At 50.8% G+C, this 25,014-nt stretch overlaps 1 protein-coding gene across 2 annotated transcripts in view; it reads left to right on the top strand.

Annotated features, from left to right (window-relative positions):
• LOC139383407 (son of sevenless homolog 2-like) overlaps window positions 1–25,014 on the top strand; it is a 67,170-nt gene that overhangs the window by 11,150 nt on the left and 31,006 nt on the right. For both annotated transcript variants that reach the window (XM_071127946.1, XM_071127947.1), the window contains 7 exons: window positions 1,449–1,706; window positions 2,100–2,264; window positions 3,073–3,279; window positions 11,734–11,877; window positions 12,416–12,526; window positions 15,376–15,474; window positions 23,930–24,057. In XM_071127946.1, the coding sequence (XP_070984047.1) occupies window positions 1,449–1,706; window positions 2,100–2,264; window positions 3,073–3,279; window positions 11,734–11,877; window positions 12,416–12,526; window positions 15,376–15,474; window positions 23,930–24,057 (1,112 nt within the window). The remainder of the gene's footprint in view (window positions 1–1,448; window positions 1,707–2,099; window positions 2,265–3,072; window positions 3,280–11,733; window positions 11,878–12,415; window positions 12,527–15,375; window positions 15,475–23,929; window positions 24,058–25,014) is intronic.

A 25,014-nucleotide genomic window follows, 5' to 3' on the forward strand; every position in this document is an offset into this window, starting at 1 on the left:
GCCCCTTTCTACAACACACCCCTCTTCTAGGCCCCTTTCTACAACACACCCCTCTTCTAGGCCCCTTTCTACAACACATCCCTCTTCTAGGCCTCTTTCTACAACACACCCCTCTTCTAGGCCCCTTTCTACAAACACACCCCTCTTCTAGGCCCCTTTCTACAAACACACCCATCTTCTAGGCCCCTCTACAAACACACCCCTCTTCTAGGCCCCTCTCTACAAACACACCCCTCTTCTAGGCCCCTCTACAAACACACCCCTCTTCTAGGCCCCTCTCTACAAACACGCCCCTCTTCTAGGCCCCCCTCTACAAACACGCCCCTCTTCTAGGCATCTCAAGGTTGAAGTTTCATTAGTTGTGTCTGAGATGTAGCCTAGTGACTTGACTCTGTTTATTCACTGACATGCTATGTAACAGGAACTGATGGGGGCGGGACTACGCCATTACAATCCTCACATCACAAGGATGTTTTTTTAAAATGACGTAACTCAAATCAAAGTGCTGTACAGAAACCCAGCCTAAAACCCCCAAACAGCAAGCAATGCAGGTGTAGAAGCACGGCGGCTAGGAAAAACTCCCTAGAAAGGCCAAAACCTAGGAAGAAACCTAGAGAGGAACCAGGCTATGTGGGGTGGCCAGTCCTCTTCTGCCTGTGCCGGGTGGAGAGGAATCAGGCTATGTGGGGTGGTCAGTCCTCTTCTGGCTGTGCCAGGTGGAGAGGAACCAGGCTATGAGGGGTGGCCAGTCCTCTTCTGGCTGTGCCGGGTGGAGAGGAACCAGGCTATGTGGGGTGGCCAGTCCTCTTCTGGCTGTGCCGGGTGGAGAGGAACCAGGCTATGTGGGGTGGCCAGTCCTCTTCTGGCTGTGCCGGGTGGAGAGGAACCAGGCTATGAGGGGTGGCCAGTCCTCTTCTGGCTGTGCCGGGTGGAGATGAACCAGGCTATGAGGGGTGGCCAGTCCTCTTCTGCCTGTGCCGGGTGGAGAGGAACCAGGCTATGAGGGGTGGCCAGTCCTCTTCTGGCTGTGCCGGGTCGGAGATTATAACAGAACATGGTCAGATAATAATAATCACAGTAGTTGTCGAGGGTGCAGCAAGTCAGCACCTCAGGAGTAAATGTCAGTTGGCTTTTCATAGCCGATCATTAAGAGTATCTCTACCGCTCCTGCTGTCTCTAGAGAGTTGAAAACAGCAGGTCTGGGACAGGTAACACGTCCGGTGAACAGGTCAGGGTTCCATAGCCACAGGCAGAACAGTTGAAACTGGAGCAGCACCACGGCCAGGTGGACTGGGGACAGCAAGGAGTCATCAGGCCAGGTAGTCCTGAGGCATGGTAGTCCTGAGGCATGGTCCTAGGGCTCTGGTCCTCCTCCGAGAGAGAATTAGATCCCGTTGTCCCCCTGTGTCTCTGACGTTTGTCATGTTGTCCCTCTGTGTCTCTTCCAGGTGCAGCTGCAGGTGCATCCCACCCTGTCAGCCAAGGAGGGAGCTCTGCAGCACATCGAAGAGCTGATCCTGCAGCTGCTCAACATGCTGTGTGTGGCTCAGCCGCGCTCTGTACAGGACGTGGAGGAGCGTGTCCAGAAGACCTTCCCCCACCCCATAGATAAATGGGCCATAGCTGACGCCCAGTCGGCCATCGAGAAGAGGAAGAGGAGGAACCCCCTACTGCTCCCTGTGGATAAGATACACCCTCTACTCAAGGTACATACCCCCCTTAACAGGGCTCAAATGAGAAACAAGTCATTGGTAGCACTGGCATCACACAACATTTAGGAGCTCCAGAAAATCTCCCCCTACCTCTAAACCCCCTCTCTCCTCTCCCCCTACCTCTAACCCCCTCTCTCCTCTCCCACTACCTCTAAACCCCCTCTCTCCTCTCCCCCCTACCTCTAAACCCCCTCTCTCCTCTCCCCCCTACCTCTAAACCCCCTCTCTCCTCTCCCCCCTACCTCTAAACCCCCTCTTTCTCCTCTCCCCCCTACCTCTAAACCCCCTCTCTCCTCTCCCCCCTACCTCTAAACCCCCTCTTTCTCCTCTCCCCCCTACCTCCTCTCCTCCCTACCTCTAACCCCCCGCTGTTTGTCCCGTCAACAGGAGGTGCTGGGTTATAAGATAGACTACCACGTCTGCCTCTACATCGTGGCGGTTCTAGAGTACATATCAGCTGACATCCTGAAGCTAGCAGGAAACTACGTTGGTAACATCAGACACTATGAGATCAGCCAGCAAGACATCAAGGTGTCCATGTGTGCAGACAAGGTAGGAAACATACCATACCATCTGTCTGTCTGCGTCTAGCTGTCTCTGTCTAGCTGTCTCTGTCTGCGTCTAGCTGTCTCTGTCTGCATCTGTCTGTCTGTCTGCATCTGGCTGTCTCTGCCTCTGTCTGCGTCTAGCTGTCTCTGTCTAGCTGTTTCTGTCTGCGTCTGGCCGCCTCTGTCTGCGTCTGGCCGCCTCTGTCTGCGTCTGGCCGCCTCTGTCTGCGTCTGGCCGCCTCTGTCTGCGTCTGGCCGCCTCTGTCTGCGTCTGGCCGCCTCTGTCTGCGTCTGGCCGCCTCTGTCTAGCTGTCTCTGTCTGCGTCTAGCTGTCTTCGTCTAGCTGTGTCTGTCTGTGTTTCTGTCTGCATCTAGCTGTCTCTGTCTGCATCTAGCTGTGTCTATCTGCGTTTCTGTCTGCATCTAGCTGTCTCTGTCTGTGTGTGTGTGTTTTTGCATCTCTCGCTCACCTTCAATGCCAATCCACTCCAAAGTCGGTAGATATATTCTATGGTCCTGGTTGACTTGCTAACCTGTCTCTGTGTCCGTCCCAGGTGTTGGACATGTCTCTGTTGCAGGTCCTAATGGACATGTTTGACCTGATGTCTCTGTTGCAGGTCCTAATGGACATGTCTGACCTGATGTCTCTGTTGCAGGTCCTAATGGACATGTTTGACCTGATGTCTCTGTCTCAGGTCCTAATGGACATGTCTGACCTGATGTCTCTGTTGCAGGTCCTAATGGACATGTCTGACCTGATGTCTCTGTTGCAGGTCCTAATGGACATGTCTGACCTGATGTCTCTGTTGCAGGTCCTAATGGACATGTTTGACCAGGACGAGGACATCGGTCTGGTGTCTCAGTGTACGGAGGAGCCGTCATCGTCGGGAGAGCTGACCTACGATGACCTGGTGCGCTTGGAGATTGCAGAGGAGCGCCAGTACCTGCGGGAGCTTGACCTCATCATCAAGGTGTTCCGACATCACTTCCTGTTCAACAACAAGATCTTCACGCCTCAGGTGAAAACAGTGTAACAGCTTATAGACACCTCGGGTGGAAACAGTGTGTAGACACCTCGGGTGGAAACAGTGTGTAGACACCTCGGGTGGAAACAGTGTGTAGACACCTCGGGTGAAAACAGTGTATAGACACCTCGGGTGGCAACGGTGTATAGACACCTCGGGTGGCAACGGTGTATAGACACCTCGGGTGGCAACGGTGTATAGACACCTCGGGTGGCAACGGTGTATAGACACCTCGGGTGAAAACGGTGTATAGACACCTCGGGTGAAAACGGTGTATAGACACCTCGGGTGAAAACGGTGTATAGATACCTCGGGTGAAAACGGTGTATAGACACCTCGGGTGAAAACGGTGTATAGACACCTCGGGTGAAAACGGTGTATAGACACCTCGGGTGGCAACGGTGTATAGACACCTCGGGTGGCAACGGCGTATAGACACCTCGGGTGGCAACGGCGTATAGACACCTCGGGTGGCAACGGCGTATAGACACCTCGGGTGGCAACGGCGTATAGACACCTCGGGTGGCAACGGCGTATAGACACCTCGGGTGGCAACGGCGTATAGACACCTCGGGTGGCAACGGCGTATAGACACCTCGGGTGGCAACGGCGTATAGACACCTCGGGTGAAAACGGCGTATAGACACCTCGGGTGGCAACGGCGTATAGACACCTCGGGTGGCAACGGCGTATAGACACCTCGGGTGGCAACGGCGTATAGACACCTCGGGTGGCAACGGCGTATAGACACCTCGGGTGGCAACGGCGTATAGACACCTCGGGTGGCAACGGCGTATAGACACCTCGGGTGGCAACGGCGTATAGACACCTCGGGTGGCAACGGCGTATAGACACCTCGGGTGGCAACGGCGTATAGACACCTCGGGTGGCAACGGCGTATAGACACCTCGGGTGGCAACGGCGTATAGACACCTCGGGTGGCAACGGCGTATAGACACCTCGGGTGGCAACGGCGTATAGACACCCCGGGTGGAAACGGTAGCTGGGTTATAAACAGCTTATAAAACACCTTGTTGGTGTTCGTTTCCTTGTTCCTTGTCAATCATTGGCTCATTGATGAAATATAGCATTATGACAATATCTTTAATTAAATCATTCAAAACCCTTTATTAATGCAATTGCAGACAGAAGTTGACAACAGGAACAGTGAACGCATGTTTCCTGAGTAAGTTCTGCATCAAAGAAGAGGTCTCAAGTCGTTTTATTAAACCCAAAGTCCGGCCCTAGTGATGCCACTGCCTACGTCATTATCTTCTATTCCTGAGACCAAAACCATGCCTACTCGACACTTTTAAACTCTTGTTTATATAGCTATCTAAAAGCTTAGCAGTAAATGTCCAAGTTGGTTTATAGTGGAATGTCTGACTAATCTCTTGTGTCTTACACTCCCCTGCAGAGTTCTGTCTTCACAGTCACATTTCTCAGACCGTTTCTTCATAAGAAGCAGAGAGACTAGAAAAGTACTGTGGAACAATGATAAACCGAATATAATGAATATATATATATTGTTCATCTGTACCCTATAAATGTAAGGAGGGAGGGTGTCTTATAACCCCTCTTCTATTAATACCTCATAAGCATAATCAATTATTATAATACAGTTTACATGTATTTGGCTAAGGTGAATGTAAACATCCTCCTTCAACCGTATATTCGAAACAGTCAGCTGAGTCATATGTTAGAATAGTCTTAGTTGAAAATTCAAACGTTGTCTGAGTCGTATACTGTACCAGTCAAACGTTTGGACTCATTAATGGGTTTTTCCTTATTTTTACTATTTTCTACATTGGAGAATGATAGTGAAGACATCAAAACTATGAAATAACATAAATGGAATCCTGTAGTAACCAAAAAAAGTGTTAAGCAAATCAAAATATACTTAAAATGTTTGATTCTTCAAAGAAGCCACCCTTTGCCTTGACGACTGCTTTGCATGCTCTTGGCATTCTCCCAACCAGTTTCATGAGGTAGTCACCTCGGGTAGTCACCTGGAATGTATTTCAATTAACAGATGTGAATTTCTTTCCTTCTTAATGCGTTTGAGCCAATCCATTGTGATGTGACAAGGTAGGGTTGGACGTAAAACACACCGCCAGGCTGTGTAAGGGGCTCCCGAGTGGCACAGCGGTCTAAGGCAGTGCATCTCAGTGCTAGAGGCATCATTACAGACCCTGGTTCGATTCCAGGCTGGATCACAACCAGCTGAGATTGGGAGTTTCCCATAGGGCGGCACACAATTGGCCCAGCATTGTTAGGGTTTGGCCGTGGTAAGCCATCATTGTAAATAATAATTTGCACTTAACTGACTTGCCTAGTTAAATAAAGGTTCAATAATTTAATTAATTAATTAATGAAAGGGCTATTTGACCAAGGAGAGTGATGGAGTGCTGCATCGGATTACCTGGACTCCACAATCACCTGACCTCAACCTAATTGAGATGGTTTGGGATGAGTTGGACCGCAGAGTTAAGGAAAAGCAGCCAACAAGTGCTCAGCATTATGCTCAGCACTCCTTCAAGACTGTTGGAAAAGCATTCCAGGTCAAGCTGGTTGAGAGAATGCCAAGAGTGTGCAATTTGAAGAATCTCAAATATGAAATATATTCCATATGTGTTATTTCATAGTTTTGATGTCTTCACTATTATTCTACAATGTAGAAAATAGTCACAAAAAAACCTTGAATGAGTAGGTGTGTCCAAACTTGTGACTGGTACTGTATGTATTAGAACGGACTCTGCTGAGTCCAGTGGCGATCTGTGCTGTTTAAGATGAGCATGGCCTCTATTACATCATATTGGATGACTGTCATTCATATTCCATTCACCCAGTTCAATGTAACAGTGACAGGTTTAGGGTTAGAGGTCGACGATAATGTTTTTTCAACGCCGATACCAATTTATTGGAGGACCCAGAAAAAAGCTGATACCGAAGAAGAAAAAATATATATATATTTGTGTGTGTCCGTGTCCTGGATGAACAATGAACACTTTTTTTATAATATAATACATAAATCTATTTAGTCTCAAATAAATAATGGAACATGTTCAATTTGGTTTAAATAATGCAAAAACAAAGTGTTGGAGAAGAAAGTAAAAGTGCAATATGTGCCATGTAAAAAAAGTTTCAGTTCCTTGCTCAGAACATGAGAACATATGAAAGCTGGTGGTTCAATATTCCCAGTTCGTCAATTTCCCAGTTAAGAAGTTTTAGGTTGTAGATATTATAGGACTATTTCTCTCTACCATTTGTATTTCATATACCTTTGACTATTGGATGTTCTAATAGGTACTTTAGTATTGCCAGTCTAATCTCAGGAGTTGATAGGCTTGAAGTCATAAACAGCGCTGTGCTTCAAGCATTGCTAAGAGCTGCTGGCAAACGCAGTAAAGTGCTGTTTGAATGAATGCTTACGAGCCTGCTGCTGCCTACCACCGCTCAGTCAGACTGCTCTATCAAATCATAGACTTAATTATAATATAATAAACACACAGAAATACATGCCGTAGGTCATTAATATGGTCAAATCCGGAAACTATCATTTCGAAAACAAAACTTTTATTCTTTCAGTGAAATATGGAACCGTTACTTATTTTATGTAACGGGTGGCATCCATAAGTCTAAATATTGTTGTTACATTGTACAACCTTCAATGTTATGTCATAATTATGTACAGTTCTGGCAAATTAATTACGGTCTTTGTTAGGAAGAAACGCATTTCACAACGAGCCAGGCGGCCCAAACTGCTTGCTGCATATACTCTGACTGCCTGCACTGAACGCAAGAGAAATGACACAATTTCCATAGTTAATATTTCCTGCTAACATGAAGTTCTTTGAACTACATATGCAGGTTTAAAGATATCAGTCAGTAGTATTATACAGTGCCTTGCAAAAGTATTCGGCCCCCTTGAACTTTGCGACCTTTTGCCACATTTCAGGCTTCAAACATAAAGATATAAAACTGTATTTTTTTGTGAAGAATCAACAACAAGTGGGACACAATCATGAAGTGGAACGACATTTATTGGATATTTCAAACTTTTTTAACAAATCAAAAACTGAAAAATTGGGCGTGCAAAATTATTCAGCCCCCTTAAGTTAATACTTTGTAGCGCCACCTTTTGCTGCGATTACAGCTGTAAGTCGCTTGGGGTATGTCTCTATCAGTTTTGCACATCGAGAGACTGAAATTTTTTCCCATTCCTCCTTGCAAAACAGCTCGAGCTCAGTGAGGTTGGATGGAGAGCATTTGTGAACAGCAGTTTTCAGTTCTTTCCACAGATTCTCGATTGGATTCAGGTCTGGACTTTGACTTGGCCATTCTAACACCTGGATATGTTTATTTTTGAACCATTCCATTATAGATTTTGCTTTATGTTTTGGATCATTGTCTTGCTGGAAGACAAATCTCCGTCCCAGTCTCAGGTCTTTTGCAGACTCCATCAGGTTTTCTTCCAGAATGGTCCTGTATTTGGCTCCATCCATCTTCCCATCAATTTTAACCATCTTCCCTGTCCCTGCTGAAGAAAAGCAGGCCCAAACCATGATGCTGCCACCACCATGTTTGACAGTGGGGATGGTGTGTTCAGCTGTGTTGCTTTTACGCCAAACATTACATTTTGCATTGTTGCCAAAAAGTTCAATTTTGGTTTAATCTGACCAGAGCACCTTCTTCCACATGTTTGGTGTGTCTCCCAGGTGGCTTGTGGCAAACTTTAAACGACACTTTTTATGGATATCTTTAAGAAATGGCTTTCTTCTTGCCACTCTTCCATAAAGGCCAGATTTGTGCAATATACGACTGATTGTTGTCCAATGGACAGAGTCTCCCACCTCAGCTGTAGATCTCTGCAGTTCATCCAGAGTGATCATGGGCCTCTTGGCTGCATCTCTGATCAGTCTTCTCCTTGTATGAGCTGAAAGTTTAGAGGGACGGCCAGGTCTTGGTAGATTTGCAGTGGTCTGATACTCCTTCCATTTCAATATTATCGCTTGCACAGTGCTCCTTGGGATGTTTAAAGCTTGGGAAATCTTTTTGTATCCAAATCCGGCTTTAAACTTCTTCACAACAGTATCTCGGACCTGCCTGGTGTGTTCCTTGTTCTTCATGATGCTCTCTGCGCTTTTAACGGACCTCTGAGACTATCACAGTGCAGGTGCATTTATACGGAGACTTGATTACACACAGGTGGATTGTATTCATCATCATTAGTCATTTAGGTCAACATTGGATCGTTCAGAGATCCTCACTGAACTTCTGGAGAGAGTTTGCTGCACTGAAAGTAAAGGGGCTGAATAATTTTGCACGCCCAATTTTTCAGTTTTTGATTTGTTAAAAAAGTTTGAAATATCCAATAAATGTCGTTCCACTTCATGATTGTGTCCCACTTGTTGTTGATTCTTCACAAAAAAATACAGTTTTATATCTTTATGTTTGAAGCCTGAAATGTGGCAAAAGGTCGCAAAGTTCAAGGGGGCCGAATACTTTCGCAAGGCACTGTATATACTTGTGTTATGATTTTAAGAAAGCAATTGATGTTTATGGTTAGGTACATTTGTGCATTGTGCTTTTTTTTTGTGAATGTGCTTTTGTTAAATCACCCGTTTTGGCGAAGTTGAAGTAGGCTGTGATTTGATGATAAATTAACAAGCACCGCATTGATTATATGCAACGCAGGACAAGCTAGTTAACCTAGTAATATCATCAACCATGTGTAGTTAACTAGGTATTATGTGAAGATTGATTGATTTTTTTTTATAAGATAAGTTTAATGCTAGCTAGCAACTTACCTTGGCTCCTTGCTGCCACAAGGTCCTTTTGACGCTGCACTCACGTAACAGGTGGTCAGCCTGCCGTAACAGGCGGTCAGCCTGCCGCAACAGGCGGTCAGCCTGCCGCAACAGGCGGTCAGCCTGCCGCAACAGTCTCCTCGTATATCGCAATGTAATCGGGCCATAATCGCCGTCCAAAAAGGCAGATTACCGATTTTGTTTTGAGCACCTGAAATCGGCCCTAATTAATCGCCCATGCCGATTTTTAATCGGTCGACCTCTGTTTAGGATACTACATGATACTCTAATTGTCCCTATACCCATCATGAGATTGCTACAACCTAGCCTACGAACGAACGTTTACAACACACAGGTCAAGAGAACAGTCGACTAAGTCGTGTATGTATTAGGACAGAGGCCTGTTTACCTACATTTTGACCGTATACCAAAGCCATTTTCACCCAACCCATGTGTCAGACCATTACCGCTAAACTACCGTAATCAGCTAACTGGCTAATCAGGAGCTGCAATGCTGCTGTGATGTGAAATGCTTGGGTTGACTTCATAACCTTCCTGTGCACCTTCATAACCTTTCTGTGCACCTTCATAACCTTTCTGTGCACCTTCATAACCTTTCTGTGCACCTTCATAACCTTTCTGTGCACCTTCATAACCTTTCTGTGCACCTTCATAACCTTTCTGTGCACCTTCATAACCTTTCTGTGCACCTTCATAACCTTCCTGTGCACCTTCATAACCTTCCTGTGCACCTTCATAACCTTCCTGTGCACCTTCATAACCTTCCTGTGCACCTTCATAACCTTCCTGTGCACCTTCATAACCTTCCTGTGCACCTTCATAACCTTCCTGTGCACCTTCATAACCTTCCTGTGCACCTTCATAACCTTTCTGTGCACCTTCATAACCTTTCTGTGCACCTTCATAACCTTTCTGTGCACCTTCATAACCTTTCTGTGCACCTTCATAACCTTTCTGTGCACCTTCATAACCTTTCTGTGCACCTTCATAACCTTTCTGTGCACCTTCATAACCTTTCTGTGCACCTTCATAACCTTTCTGTGCACCTTCATAACCTTCCTGTGCTTCACAAACAGGTTGAACATTCACTATTGTATCCTAGAAGACTGTTCTGTTCTGAGACTTTTCAGAGAAGTAAAGATTATTGTCCTGCTGCCAAAAAAAAGAAAAAATCGTAAACACTGAGGTTCAAATCACCGGTTTAAACACAGAAAATCCCCTTTTTTTGTTAAAACACTGGATTGCATTTCACTTGGCTGAAGAAAAACTGTGCTGAGTGGAGAGTTTCGTTTTATTTAATGGTCTGCTGTGGCTTTGCCTATTTGGGACAGACAGTGTATCGTTTGAGTGAGCACGACTATATACATAATTAACTACTAACAGATAGCCACATCTGTTGCTCCTGCCAAAATAAATTTAGAACAGACTGCAAAAATATCCTGGAAAATGGCTTTGAGATGTCCAGGAAGTGGGATGGGTCAAATATGGCTTTGAGATGTCCAGGAAGTGGTATGGGTCAAATATGGCTTTGAGATGTCCAGGAAGTGGGATGGGTCAAATATGGCTTTGAGATGTCCAGGAAGTGGGATGGGTCAAATATGGCTTTGAGATGTCCAGGAAGTGGGATGGGTCAAATATGGCTTTGAGATGTCCAGGAAGTGGGATGGGTCAAATATGGCTTTGAGATGTCCAGGAAGTGGGATGGGTCAAATATGGCTTTGACATGTCCAGGAAGTGGGATGGGTCAAATATGGCTTTGACATGTCCAGGAAGTGGGATGGGTCAAATATGGCTTTGACATGTCCAGGAAGTGGGATGGGTCAAATATGGCTTTGACATGTCCAGGAAGTGGGATGGGTCAAATATGGCTTTGACATGTCCAGGAAGTGGGATGGGTCAAATATGGCTTTGACATGTCCAGGAAGTGGGATGGGTCAAATATGGCTTTGACATGTCCAGGAAGTGGGATGGGTCAAATATGGCTTTGACATGTCCAGGAAGTGGGATGGGTCAAATATGGCTTTGACATGTCCAGGAAGTGGGATGGGTCAAATATGGCTTTGACATGTCCAGGAAGTGGGATGGGTCAAATATGGCTTTGACATGTTCAGGAAGTGGGATGGGTCAAATATGGCTTTGACATGTCCAGGAAGTGGGATGGGTCAAATATGGCTTTGACATGTCCAGGAAGTGGGATGGGTCAAATATGGCTTTGACATGTCCAGGAAGTGGGATGGGTCAAATATGGCTTTGACATGTCCAGGAAGTGGGATGGGTCAAATATGGCTTTGACATGTCCAGGAAGTGGGATGGGTCAAATATGGCTTTGACATGTCCAGGAAGTGGGATGGGTCAAATATGGCTTTGACATGTCCGGGAAGTGGGATGGGTCAAATATGGCTTTGAGATGTCCAGGAAGTGGTATGGGTCAAATATGGCTTTGAGATGTCCAGGAAGTGGGATGGGTCAAATAATGAGACAACAACCTCCATATGTGAAGGATGATATCCACTATCTAATGCCTTATCATCTCTTAAGGACTGTGCGGTGTGCCGTTTTATGGGGCCGTGTATTTCCATATTAAACGAACATCATGTTCCTCTCTGGCTCCCTGCAGGATGTTGAGGTTATCTTCAGCAACATTTCGGACATTCATGAGCTGACGGTCAAACTTCTGGGGCTGATAGAGGACGCAGTGGAGATGACCGCTGACACTAGCCCTCATCCTCTGGTGGGCAGCTGCTTCGAGGACCTGGCAGAGGTAGGACATCATACACAGCTAGTTAATCAATAAGGTACCAGAGGGTTATATTGGGAATCTAGTTCATCAATACGGTACCAGAGTGTTATATTGGGAATCTAGTTCATTAATACTGTACCAGAGTGTTATATTGGGAATCTAGTTCATCAATACAGTACCAGAGTGTTATATTTGGAATCTAGTTCATCAATACAGTACCAGAGGGTTATATTGGGAATCTAGTTCATCAATACGGTACCAGAGGGTTATATTGGGAATCTAGTTAATCAATAAGGTACCAGAGGGTTATATTGGGAATCTAGTTCATCAATACGGTACCAGAGGGTTATATTGGGAATCTAGTTCATCAATACAGTACCAGAGGGTTATATTGGGAATCTAGTTCATCAATACAGTACCAGAGTGTTATATTGGGAATATATTTCTAGTTAACGGGTGTTGTTCTGCCTGTCATGGGTACCTACAATACCTAGTTCTACATTACACACATTCAGGGACACTTCTAGCCTTACTCCTAGACCTCTTCTTTCAACTCCAGGAGCAGGCGTTTGATCCGTATGAGACCCTGTCTCAGGACATCCTGTCCAGACAGTTCCACGAGCACTTCAGCAGCCTGATGGCCCGGCCTACTGTAGGACTATACTTCCAGGTAACGCACACACACACACACACACACACACACACACACACACGGTACCGGATGGCCAGGCCCACAATCCCTAAAATGTCTGAAGGACATGCTTCCTTTGTAGTTTAGTTAGTTATCCACATTGATCTGTTGTGTTGTTACCTGGACATTCCTCCCCTCAGGAACAGCAGTCAATTGTTATACTAAAAACTAATGCCGCCCGGCACCTATTCAAGACAGTGTTTGATGTTGTATTCCATCTGAGAGCGTTGAGACAGGCAGGATCAATCAGGGCTATATAACACGTAAGGCTGGTAGTGTTTCCAGGTGAGGTCACTGGGAAAACTCTTGCCTTTTTTAAATATAGTTGATGAAGAGTGAGCCTCTTTGTGGTCCTGTGATGATCTATGTTCTGATGGAAATGTCCTTCCTGGTTCTGGTCCTTTGCTTCTCTGGGCTGTCTAGCCTCAGAGCCTCTGTCTGGCCTGCTTCTCTGGGCTGTCTAGCCTCAGAGCCTCTGTCTGGCCTGCTTCTCTGGGCTGTCTAGCATCAGAGCCTTTGTCTGGCCTGCTTCTCTGGGCTGTCTAGCATCAGAGCCTTTGTCTGGCCTGCTTCTCTGGGCTGTCTAGCATCAGAGCCTCTGTCTGGCCTGCTTCTCTGGGCTGTCTAGCCTCAGAGCCTCTGTCTGGCCTGCTTCTCTGGGCTGTCTAGCATCAGAGCCTTTGTCTGGCCTGCTTCTCTGGGCTGTCTAGCATCAGAGCCTTTGTCTGGCCTGCTTCTCTGGGCTGTCTAGCATCAGAGCCTTTGTCTGGCCTGCTTCTCTGGGCTGTCTAGCATCAGAGCCTTTGTCTGGGCTGTCTAGCATCAGAGCCTTTGTCTGGCCTGCTTCTCTGGGCTGTCTAGCATCAGAGCCTCTGTCTGGCCTGCTTCTCTGGGCTGTCTAGCCTCAGAGCCTCTGTCTGGCCTGCTTCTCTGGGCGGGAGGGGAGAGCGGAGGGGGGAGCTGGATACTATGACAATGTTGACTCGGGTTTCTCTGCCCAGTCCACCAGTCATCCCTTCATCAGGTTACTCTGCCCAGTCATCCCTTCATCAGGTTACTCTGCCCAGTCCACCAGTCATCCCGTCATCAGGTTACTCTGCCCAGTCCACCAGTCATCCCTTCATCAGGTTACTCGGCCCAGTCCACCAGTCATCCCTTCATCAGGTTACTCTGCCCAGTCCACCAGTCATCCCTTCATCAGGTTACTCTGCCCAGTCCACCAGTCATCAGGTTACTCTGCCCAGTCATCCCTTCATCAGGTTACTCTGCCCAGTCATCCCTTCATCAGGTTTCTCTGCCCAGTCATCCCTTCATCAGGTTACTCTTCCCAGTCATCCCTTCATCAGGTTACTCTGCCCAGTCATCCCTTCATCAGGTTTCTCTGCCCAGTCCACCAGTCATCCCGTCATCAGGTTACTCTGCCCAATCCACCAGTCATCCCTTCATCAGGTTACTCTGCCCAGTCCACCAGTCATCAGGTTACTCTGCCCAGTCCACCAGTCATCAGGTTACTCTGCCCAGTCCACCAGTCATCAGGTTACTCTGCCCAGTCCACCAGTCATCCCTTCATCAGGTTACTCTGCCCAATCCACCAGTCATCCCTTCATCAGGTTACTCTGCCCAGTCCACCAGTCATCCCTTCATCAGGTTACTCTGCCCAGTCCATCAGTCATCAGGTTACTCTGCCCAGTCATCCCTTCATCAGGTTACTCTTCCCAGTCATCCCTTCATCAGGTTACTCTGCCCAGTCATCCCTTCATCAGGTTACTCTGCCCAGTCATCCCTTCATCAGGTTACTCTGCCCAGTCATCCCTTCATCAGGTTACTCTGCCCAGTCATCCCTTCATCAGGTTACTCTGCCCAGTCATCCCTTCATCAGGTTACTCTGGCCAGTCATCCCTTCATCAGGTTACTCTGGCCAGTCATCCATTCATCAGGTTACTCTGCCCAGTCATCCATTCATCAGGTTACTCTGCCCAGTCATCCATTCATCAGGTTACTCTGCCCAGTCATCCATTCATCAGGTTACTCTGCCCAGTCCACCACAGTCATCCCTTCATCAGGTTACTCTGCCCAGTCTACCAGTCATCCCTCTTCTCTTAACTCCTGGTCATCCCTTCATCCTTTTCCTCTCTCCTCTCTATCCATCCATCCATATATATTATGTTAGGTACTAGACCCTCCGTAGTCTTTTTATCAAGGGTAATCTGTATTGTAATGTTGGTGTCTGTCTCTACAGTAGTATGTAATGCTGGTGTCTGTCTCTACAGTAGTATGTAATGATGGTGTCTGTCTCTACAGTAGTATGTAATGTTGGTGTCTGTCTCTACAGTAGTATGTAATGCTGGTGTCTGTCTCTACAGTAGTATGTAATGCTGGTGTCTGTCTCCTTAGTAGCATGTAATGTTGGTGTCTGTCTCTACAGTAGTATGTAATGCTGGTGTCTGTCTCTACAGTAGTATGTAATGCTGGTGTCTGTCTCTACAGTAGTATGTAATGCTGGTGTCTGTCTCTACAGTAGTATGTAATGCTGGTGTCTGTCTCTACAGTAGTATGTAATGTTGGTGTCTGTCTCTACAGTAGTATGTAATGCTGGTGTCTGTCTCTACAGTAGTATGTAATGCTGGTGTCTGTCTCTACAGTAGTATGTAATGCTGGTGTCTGTCTCTACAGTAGTATGTAATGCTGGTGTCTGTCTCTACAGTAGTATGTAATGTTGGTGTCTGTCTCTACAGTAGTATGTAATGCTGGTGTCTGTCTCTACAGTAGTATGTAATGCTGGTGTCTGTCTCTACAGTAGTATGTAATGCTGGTGTCTGTCTCTACAGTCCATAGCTGAAGGTTTCAAGGAGGCAGTTCAGTACGTCCTGCCACAGCTCATGATGGTTCCTGTATACCACTGTTTGCACTACTTTGAACTACTGCAGGTGAGTGTTTACACACACACACACACACACACACACACACACACACACACACACACACACGTTCTGTCTGATCCAGTAGAGACGGTCTTACAGACTTTGCCTAAGGATGAACCCCTGTCCTACCATACCTGTATCTCTGTCCTGTTTCTCTCCTGCCTCACTTTCAGGCTTCAGGCCTTTCCAACCCGTGTGTGTAAGACATGTCCCTCCCACTCCAGTCATGTCCCTCCCACTCCAGTCATGTCCCTCCCACTCCAGTCATGTCCCTCCCACTCCAGTCATGTCCCTCCCACTTCCAGACATGTCCCTCCCACTCCAGACATGTCCCTCCCACTCCAGACATGTCCCTCCCACCTCCAGACATGTCCCTCCCACCTCCAGACATGCCCCCTCCCACCTCCAGACATGCCCCTTCCCACCTCCAGACATGCCCCTTCCCACCTCCAGACATGCCCCTTCCCACCTCCAGACATGCCCCTTCCCACCTCCAGACATGCCCCTTCCCACCTCCAGACATGCCCCTTCCCACCTCCAGACATGCCCCTTCCCACCTCCAGACATGCCCCTTCCCACCTCCAGACATGCCCCTTCCCACCTCCAGACATGCCCCTTCCCACCTCCAGACATGCCCCTTCCCACCTCCAGACATGCCCCTTCCCACCTCCAGACATGCCCCTTCCCACTCCAGTCATGTCCCCTCCCCACTCAGCACATGCCCCTCCCCACTCCAGTCATGTCACTCCAGTCATGTCACTCCAGTCATGTCACTCCAGTCATGTCACTCCAGTCATGTCACTCCAGTCATGTCCCTCCCGTCATGTCCCTCCCGTCATGTCCCTCCCGTCATGTCCCTCCCGTCATGTCCCTCCCCTCTCTGGTCATGTCCCTCCCCTCTCTGGTCATGTCCCTCCCCTCTCTGGTCATGTCCCTCCCCTCTCTGGTCATGTCCCTCCCCTCTCTGGTCATGTCCCTCCCCTCTCCGGTCATGTCTCTCCAGTCATGTCCCTCCCCACTCAGCACATGCCAGTCATGTCCCTCCAGTCATGCCCCTCCCTTCTCCAGACATGCCCCTCCCTTCTCCAGACATGCCCCTTCCCACTCCAGACATGTCCCTCCCCACTCAGCACATGTCCCTCCTCACTCCAGTCATTCCCCTCTTCACTCCAGTCATGCCCCTCCCCACTCCAGTCATGCCCCTCCCCACTCAGCACATGCCAGTCATGTCCCTCCAGTCATGCCCCTCCCTTCTCCAGACATGCCCCTCCCTTCTCCAGACATACCCCTCCCCACTCCAGTCATGCCCCTCCCCACTCCAGTCATGCCCCTCCCCACTCCAGTCATGCCCCTCCCCACTCCAGTCATGCCCCTCCCCACTCCAGTCATGCCCCTCCCCACTCCAGTCATGCCCCTCCCCACTCCAGTCATGCCCCTCCCCACTCAGCACATGCCCCTCCAGTCATGCCCCTCCCCACTCCAGTCATGCCCCTCCCCACTCCAGTCATGCCCCTCCCCACTCCAGTCATGCCCCTCCCCACTCCAGTCATGCCCCTCCCCACTCCAGTCATGCCCCTCCCCACAGTTCTATAGATGTGTACCAGACAGCACCAGGTGGGTTCTATCAGGAGTAGTGCAGACAGCACCAGGTGGGTTCTACCGGTTCTACCAGGAGTAGTGCAGACAGCACCAGGTGGGTTCTACCGGTTCTACCAGGAGTAGTGCAGACAGCACCAGGTGGGCTCTACCAGGAGTAGTGCAGACAGCACCAGGTGGGCTCTACCAGGAGTAGTGCAGACAGCACCATGTGGGTTCTACCAGGAGTAGTGCAGACAGCACCATGTGGGTTCTACCAGGAGTAGTGCAGACAGCACCATGTGGGTTCTACCAGGAGTAGTGCAGACAGCACCATGTGGGTTCTACCAGGAGTAGTGCAGACAGCACCATGTGGGTTCTACCAGGAGTAGTGCAGACAGCACCAGGTGGGTGCTACCAGGAGTAGTGCAGACAGCACCAGGTGGGCTCTACCAGGAGTAGTGCAGACAGCACCAGGTGGGCTCTACCGGTTCTACCAGGAGTAGTGCAGACAGCACCAGGTGGGTTCTACCAGGAGTAGTGCAGACAGCACCAGGTGGGCTCTACCGGGAGTAGTGCAGACAGCACCAGGTGGGCTCTACCGGGAGTAGTGCAGACAGCACCAGGTGGGTTCTACCAGGAGTAGTGCAGACAGCACCAGGTGGGCTCTACTAGGTGTAGTGCAGACAGCACCAGGTGGGCTCTACTAGGTGTAGTGCAGACAGCACCAGGTGGGCTCTACCAGGAGTAGTGCAGACAGCACCAGGTGGGCTCTACTAGGTGTAGTGCAGACAGCACCAGGTGGGCTCTACTAGGTGTAGTGCAAACAGCACCAGGTGGGCTCTACCAGGAGTAGTGCAGACAGCACCAGGTGGGCTCTACCAGGAGTAATGCAGACAGCACCAGGTGGGCTCTACCAGGAGTAGTGCAGACAGCACCAGGTGGGCTCTACCAGGAGTAGTGCAGACAGCACCAGGTGGGCTCTACCAGGAGTAGTGCAGACAGCACCAGGTGGGCTCTACCAGGAGTAGTGCAGACAGCACCAGGTGGGCTCTACCAGGAGTAGTGCAGACAGCACCAGGTGGGCTCTACCAGGAGTAGTGCAGACAGCACCAGGTGGGCTCTACCAGGAGTAGTGCAGACAGCACCAGGTGGGCTCTACCAGGAGTAGTGCAGACAGCACCAGGTGGGCTCTACCAGGAGTAGTGCAGACAGCACCAGGTGGGCTCTACCAGGAGTAGTGCAGACAGCACCAGGTGGGCTCTACCAGGAGTAGTGCAGACAGCACCAGGTGGGCTCTACCAGGAGTAGTGCAGACAGCACCAGGTGGGCTCTACCAGGAGTAGTGCAGACAGCACCAGGTGGGCTCTACCAGGAGTAGTGCAGACAGCACCAGGTGGGTTCTACCAGGAGTAGTGCAGACAGCACCAGGTGGGCTCTACCAGGAGTATGGCAGACAGCACCAGGTGGGCTCTACCGGTTCTACCAGGAGTAGTGCAGACAGCACCAGGTGGGCTCTACTAGGTGTAGTGCAGACAGCACCAGGTGGGCTCTACTAGGTGTAGTGCAGACAGCACCAGGTGGGCTCTACCAGGAGTAGTGCAGGCAGCACCAGGTGGGCTCTACCAGGAGTAGTGCAGGCAGCACCAGGTGGGCTCTACCAGGAGTAGTGCAGGCAGCACCAAGTGGGCTCTACTAGGTGTAGTGCAGACAGCCACAGGTGGGCTCTACCAGGAGTAGTGCAGACAGCACCATGTGGGCTCTACCAGGAGTAGTGCAGACAGCACCAGGTGGGCTCTACTAGGTGTAGTGCAGACAGCACCAGGTGGGCTCTACCAGGAGTAGTGCAGACAGCACCAGGTGGGCTCTACCGGTTCTACCAGGAGTAGTGCAGACAGCACCAGGTGGGTTCTACCAGGAGTAGTGCAGACAGCACCAGGTGGGCTCTACCGGGAGTAGTGCAGACAGCACCAGGTGGGCTCTACTGGGAGTAGTGCAGACAGCACCAGGTGGGTTCTACCAGGAGTAGTGCAGACAGCACCAGGTGGGCTCTACTAGGTGTAGTGCAGACAGCACCAGGTGGGCTCTACTAGGTGTAGTGCAGACAGCACCAGGTGGGCTCTACCAGGAGTAGTGCAGACAGCACCAGGTGGGCTCTACTAGGTGTAGTGCAGACAGCACCAGGTGGGCTCTACTAGGTGTAGTGCAAACAGCACCAGGTGGGCTCTACCAGGAGTAGTGCAGACAGCACCAGGTGGGCTCTACCAGGAGTAATGCAGACAGCACCAGGTGGGCTCTACCAGGAGTAGTGCAGACAGCACCAGGTGGGCTCTACCAGGAGTAGTGCAGACAGCACCAGGTGGGCTCTACCAGGAGTAGTGCAGACAGCACCAGGTGGGCTCTACCAGGAGTAGTGCAGACAGCACCAGGTGGGCTCTACCAGGAGTAGTGCAGACAGCACCAGGTGGGCTCTACCAGGAGTAGTGCAGACAGCACCAGGTGGGCTCTACCAGGAGTAGTGCAGACAGCACCAGGTGGGCTCTACCAGGAGTAGTGCAGACAGCACCAGGTGGGCTCTACCAGGAGTAGTGCAGACAGCACCAGGTGGGCTCTACCAGGAGTAGTGCAGACAGCACCAGGTGGGCTCTACCAGGAGTAGTGCAGACAGCACCAGGTGGGCTCTACCAGGAGTAGTGCAGACAGCACCAGGTGGGCTCTACCAGGAGTAGTGCAGACAGCACCAGGTGGGCTCTACCAGGAGTAGTGCAGACAGCACCAGGTGGGCTCTACCAGGAGTAGTGCAGACAGCACCAGGTGGGCTCTACCAGGAGTAGTGCAGACAGCACCAGGTGGGCTCTACCAGGAGTAGTGCAGACAGCACCAGGTGGGCTCTACCAGGAGTAGTGCAGACAGCACCAGGTGGGCTCTACCAGGAGTAGTGCAGACAGCACCAGGTGGGCTCTACCAGGAGTAGTGCAGACAGCACCAGGTGGGCTCTACCAGGAGTATGGCAGACAGCACCAGGTGGGCTCTACCGGTTCTACCAGGAGTAGTGCAGACAGCACCAGGTGGGCTCTACCAGGAGTAGTGCAGACAGCACCAGGTGGGCTCTACTAGGTGTAGTGCAGACAGCACCAGGTGGGCTCTACTAGGTGTAGTGCAGACAGCACCAGGTGGGCTCTACCAGGAGTAGTGCAGGCAGCACCAGGTGGGCTCTACCAGGAGTAGTGCAGGCAGCACCAGGTGGGCTCTACCAGGAGTAGTGCAGGCAGCACCAAGTGGGCTCTACTAGGTGTAGTGCAGACAGCCACAGGTGGGCTCTACCAGGAGTAGTGCAGACAGCACCATGTGGGCTCTACCAGGAGTAGTGCAGACAGCACCAGGTGGGCTCTACTAGGTGTAGTGCAGACAGCACCAGGTGGGCTCTACCAGGAGTAGTGCAGACAGCACCAGGTGGGCTCTACCGGTTCTACCAGGAGTAGTGCAGACAGCACCAGGTGGGTTCTACCAGGAGTAGTGCAGACAGCACCAGGTGGGCTCTACCGGGAGTAGTGCAGACAGCACCAGGTGGGCTCTACCGGGAGTAGTGCAGACAGCACCAGGTGGGTTCTACCAGGAGTAGTGCAGACAGCACCAGGTGGGCTCTACTAGGTGTAGTGCAGACAGCACCAGGTGGGCTCTACTAGGTGTAGTGCAGACAGCACCAGGTGGGCTCTACCAGGAGTAGTGCAGACAGCACCAGGTGGGCTCTACTAGGTGTAGTGCAGACAGCACCAGGTGGGCTCTACTAGGTGTAGTGCAGACAGCACCAGGTGGGCTCTACCAGGAGTAGTGCAGACAGCACCAGGTGGGCTCTACTAGGTGTAGTGCAGACAGCACCAGGTGGGCTCTACTAGGTGTAGTGCAAACAGCACCAGGTGGGCTCTACCAGCAGTAGTGCAGACAGCACCAGGTGGGCTCTACCAGGAGTAATGCAGACAGCACCAGGTGGGCTCTACCAGGAGTAGTGCAGACAGCACCAGGTGGGCTCTACCAGGAGTAGTGCAGACAGCACCAGGTGGGCTCTACCATGAGTAGTGCAGACAGCACCAGGTGGGCTCTACCAGGAGTAGTGCAGACAGCACCAGGTGGGCTCTACCAGGAGTAGTGCAGACAGCACCAGGTGGGCTCTACCAGGAGTAGTGCAGACAGCACCAGGTGGGCTCTACCAGGAGTAGTGCAGACAGCACCAGGTGGGCTCTACCAGGAGTAGTGCAGACAGCACCAGGTGGGCTCTACCAGGAGTAGTGCAGACAGCACCAGGTGGGCTCTACCAGGAGTAGTGCAGACAGCACCAGGTGGGCTCTACCAGGAGTAGTGCAGACAGCACCAGGTGGGCTCTACCAGGAGTAGTGCAGACAGCACCAGGTGGGCTCTACCAGGAGTAGTGCAGACAGCACCAGGTGGGCTCTACCAGGAGTAGTGCAGACAGCACCAGGTGGGTTCTACCAGGAGTAGTGCAGACAGCACCAGGTGGGCTCTACCAGGAGTATGGCAGACAGCACCAGGTGGGCTCTACCGGTTCTACCAGGAGTAGTGCAGACAGCACCAGGTGGGCTCTACCAGGAGTAGTGCAGACAGCACCAGGTGGGCTCTACTAGGTGTAGTGCAGACAGCACCAGGTGGGCTCTACTAGGTGTAGTGCAGACAGCACCAGGTGGGCTCTACCAGGAGTAGTGCAGGCAGCACCAGGTGGGCTCTACCAGGAGTAGTGCAGGCAGCACCAGGTGGGCTCTACCAGGAGTAGTGCAGGCAGCACCAAGTGGGCTCTACTAGGTGTAGTGCAGACAGCCACAGGTGGGCTCTACCAGGAGTAGTGCAGACAGCACCATGTGGGCTCTACCAGGAGTAGTGCAGACAGCACCAGGTGGGCTCTACTAGGTGTAGTGCAGACAGCACCAGGTGGGCTCTACCAGGAGTAGTGCAGACAGCACCAGGTGGGCTCTACCAGGAGTAGTGCAGACAGCACCAGGTGGGCTCTACCAGGAGTAGTGCAGACAGCACCAGGTGGGCTCTACCAGGAGTAGTGCAGACAGCACCAGGTGGGTTCTACCAGGAGTAGTGCAGACAGCACCAGGTGGGCTCTACCAGGAGTATGGCAGACAGCACCAGGTGGGCTCTACCGGTTCTACCAGGAGTAGTGCAGACAGCACCAGGTGGGCTCTACCAGGAGTAGTGCAGACAGCACCAGGTGGGCTCTACTAGGTGTAGTGCAGACAGCACCAGGTGGGCTCTACTAGGTGTAGTGCAGACAGCACCAGGTGGGCTCTACCAGGAGTTGTGCAGGCAGCACCAGGTGGGCTCTACCAGGAGTAGTGCAGGCAGCACCAGGTGGGCTCTACCAGGAGTAGTGCAGGCAGCACCAAGTGGGCTCTACTAGGTGTAGTGCAGACAGCACCAGGTGGGCTCTACCAGGAGTAGTGCAGACAGCACCATGTGGGCTCTACCAGGAGTAGTGCAGACAGCACCAGGTGGGCTCTACTAGGTGTAGTGCAGACAGCACCAGGTGGGCTCTACCAGGAGTAGTGCAGACAGCACCAGGTGGGCTCTACCAGGAGTAGTGCAGACAGCACCAGGTGGGCTCTACCAGGAGTAGTGCAGACAGCACCAGGTGGGCTCTACCGGTTCTACCAGGAGTAGTGCAGACAGCACCAGGTGGGTTCTACCGGTTCTACCAGGAGTAGTGCAGACAGCACCAGGTGGGCTCTACTAGGTGTAGTGCAGACAGCACCAGGTGGGCTCTACCAGGAGTAGTGCAGACAGCACCAGGTGGGCTCTACCAGGAGTAGTGCAGACAGCACCAGGTGGGCTCTACCGGTTCTACCAGGAGTAGTGCAGACATCACCAGGTGGGCTCTACCGGTTCTACCAGGAGTAGTGCAGACAGCACCAGGTGGGCTCTACCAGGAGTAGTGCAGACAGCACCAGGTGGGCTCTACCGGTTCTACCAGGAGTAGTGCAGACAGCACCAGGTGGGTTCTACCAGGAGTAGTGCAGACAGCACCAGGTGGGCTCTACCAGGAGTAGTGCAGACAGCACCAGGTGGGCTCTACCGGTTCTACCAGGAGTAGTGCAGACAGCACCAGGTGGGTTCTACCAGGAGTAGTGCAGACAGCACCAGGTGGGCTCTACCGGTTCTACCAGGAGTAGTGCAGACAGCACCAGGTGGGTTCTACCAGGAGTAGTGCAGACAGCACCAGGTGGGCTCTACCAGGAGTAGTGCAGACAGCACCAGGTGGGTTCTACCAGGAGTAGTGCAGACAGCACCATGTGGGTTCTACCGGTTCTACCAGGAGTAGTGCAGACAGCACCAGGTGGGTTCTACCGGTTCTACCAGGAGTAGTGCAGACAGCACCAGGTGGGTTCTACCGGTTCTACCAGGAGTAGTGCAGACAGCACCAGGTGGGTTCTACCGGTTCTACCAGGAGTAGTGCAGACAGCACCAGGTGGGTTCTACCGGTTCTACCAGGAGTAGTGCAGACAGCACCAGGTGGGTTCTACCGGTTTTACCAGGAGTAGTGCAGACAGCACCAGGTGGGTTCTACCGGTTCTACCAGGAGTAGTGCAGACAGCACCAGGTGGGTTCTACCGGTTCTACCAGGAGTAGTGCAGACAGCACCAGGTGGGTTCTACCAGGAGTAGTGCAGACAGCACCAGGGAACATCACTAGTTTCTATCCATACTTTATGGGGAACAACTGTCCTTTTCATTCATCCACAGACACTCTTCTGTCTAAGATAATGACTTTATTACCCTCCCTGCATGGGGAAATGACATGCATTTGATCTGTGTTAAAACATGAACCTGAAGGCCCTAACGCTGTCATCCACCTTGTCTACTGCGAGCAGCAGCTGCAGGAGCACAGTGAGGAGCAGGATGACCGAGAGGGTCTGAAGCAGGCCATCACCGCTCTGCTCAACCTCCAGTGTAGCGTGGAACGCATCTACACCAAACACCTGCCTCGACGCAAGCCTGGGTATGAAACAGACGTCTTCACGGGACAACACTCTGCTGATACACGTACAGTAGGGGTTCCGAATGATTGGATCCCTTGATGAGCAAATAATACTATATAAAAATTAATTTTACAAATACTGAGGAAAAACAAAATTCAAAAACAATTTGAAATTTTATACGAATACAATTTGCTCAGAGAAATACATTTAACAAGTCATTTTAAAAAGATGGGTGTCAAAATGATTGGATTCCCCTGTTTTCAATACCCCAGCACGCTGCCCTGTTTTCAATACCCCAGCACGCTGCCCTGTTTTCAATACCCCAGCACGCTGCCCTGTTTTCAATACCCCAGCACGCTGCCCTGTTTTCAATACCCCAGCACGCTGCCCTGTTTTCAATACCCCAGCACGCTGCCCTGTTTTCAATACCCCAGCACGCTGCCCTGTTTTCAATACCCCAGCACGCTGCCCTGTTTTCAATACCCCAGCACGCTGCCCTGTTTTCAATACCCCAGCACGCTGCCCTGTTTTCAATACCCCAGCACGCTGCCCTGTTTTCAATACCCCAGCACGCTGCCCTGTTTTCAATACTCCAGCACGCTGCCCTGTTTTCAATACTCCAGCACGCTGCCCTGTTTTCAATACCCCAGCACGCTGCCCTGTTTTCAATACTCCAGCACGCTGCCCTGTTTTCAATACTCCAGCACGCTGCCCTGTTTTCAATACTCCAGCACGCTGCCCTGTTTTCGATACTCCAGCACGCTGCCCTGTTTTCAATACTCCAGCACGCTGCCCTGTTTTCAATACTCCAGCGCTGCCCTGTTTTCAATACTCCAGCGCTGTCCTGTTTTCAATACTCCAGCACGCTGCCCTGTTTTCAATACTCCAGCACGCTGCCCTGTTTTCAATACTCCAGCGCTGCCCTGTTTTCAATACTCCAGCACGCTGTCCTGTTTTCAATACTCCAGCACGCTGCC

This window comes from Oncorhynchus clarkii, chromosome 25 (genome assembly GCF_045791955.1).
Source record: "Oncorhynchus clarkii lewisi isolate Uvic-CL-2024 chromosome 25, UVic_Ocla_1.0, whole genome shotgun sequence".
NCBI classification, from domain to species: domain Eukaryota; kingdom Metazoa; phylum Chordata; class Actinopteri; order Salmoniformes; family Salmonidae; genus Oncorhynchus; species Oncorhynchus clarkii.